General features: G+C 41.0%; 1 protein-coding gene across 1 annotated transcript in view; it reads right to left on the reverse strand.

The window, feature by feature from the left end:
- Positions 1-6: 6 nt before the first annotated feature.
- Positions 7-896, reverse strand: part of LOC119594891 (E3 ubiquitin-protein ligase ZNF598-like) — a 4,796-nt gene continuing 3,906 nt past the window's right edge. The window contains exon 5 of the mRNA XM_037943965.1: positions 7-766. Within this exon, the coding sequence (XP_037799893.1) occupies positions 581-766 (186 nt within the window). The 3' untranslated portion in view covers positions 7-580. The remainder of the gene's footprint in view (positions 767-896) is intronic.

Genomic DNA, 896 nt, shown 5'->3' on the forward strand with positions numbered 1-896 from the left:
TGCATCTGCAACTCCCTGTGTAATATCCATACACTCACCGCCCAGTCCCAGTGGCACAACACAATCCACTCTTTCATTGTAGTCTTGAGCAAGGTTAACTTGAACACAATCAATTATGAGCAAGGAAGTTTACCAAGCCTGATACAATGAGATGACAAAGTGGAAGCTCATAAAACATAAGTAAAATTTATAAATCTAAATCTGTGGAAATGCATGAGTATGACAATTTCATTCCTATAAGCCAGATTCCACCATGTACAATTCCAAAAATATCTGATCTACATAAATATAAATTTTGAGCTTAGTGGGAAAAAACTGTGCTATCCCATCCCATCCCATACCATCCCCCAAATCAATTTGCAAATTTTTTAAAAATAATAAATCAAGAGGGGGAATAAAAATCTATACCAAATTCAGTCACAAACATCAGACAAACAAAATAAATTCAGTTTTACCACCTGCAAACACAGCACTGTGATTCACCAATTAAGCGTAGAAAAGTGGCAGTGGGAAGGAGGAGTCTCTCCTGCAACTCCCATCCCCACATACCCTAATTACTGCAACTTCAGTATGCAGCACTTTACTTCTGAAACCGGTGAGGGGTAGGCTTGCCTAAGGAAGGGAAGTCTGAAGCATTTTGGTCATGGTTGTCCATGTGCTCAGAGTAGTCATCCTGGCTGAGAACCTGCTGACAAACTACACACACGGCAAACACAGTGGAACAGCCTCGCCCCCCATCCACTTTCCGATATGCTGCCAGCACCTCCTGTAATAAAGGAAAAAGAGATTGAGATGGACAGGGTCAGTACCTTTCATGTGTACTTACTTTTCATTCCTTCTCCATTATATAGAGAGGATAAGGCCTGCATAAAACAACCATGATCCCATACGTCGTT

The sequence above is a fragment of the Penaeus monodon genome, chromosome 34 (genome assembly GCF_015228065.2).
Source record: "Penaeus monodon isolate SGIC_2016 chromosome 34, NSTDA_Pmon_1, whole genome shotgun sequence".
Classification (NCBI taxonomy): Eukaryota; Metazoa; Arthropoda; class Malacostraca; order Decapoda; family Penaeidae; genus Penaeus; species Penaeus monodon.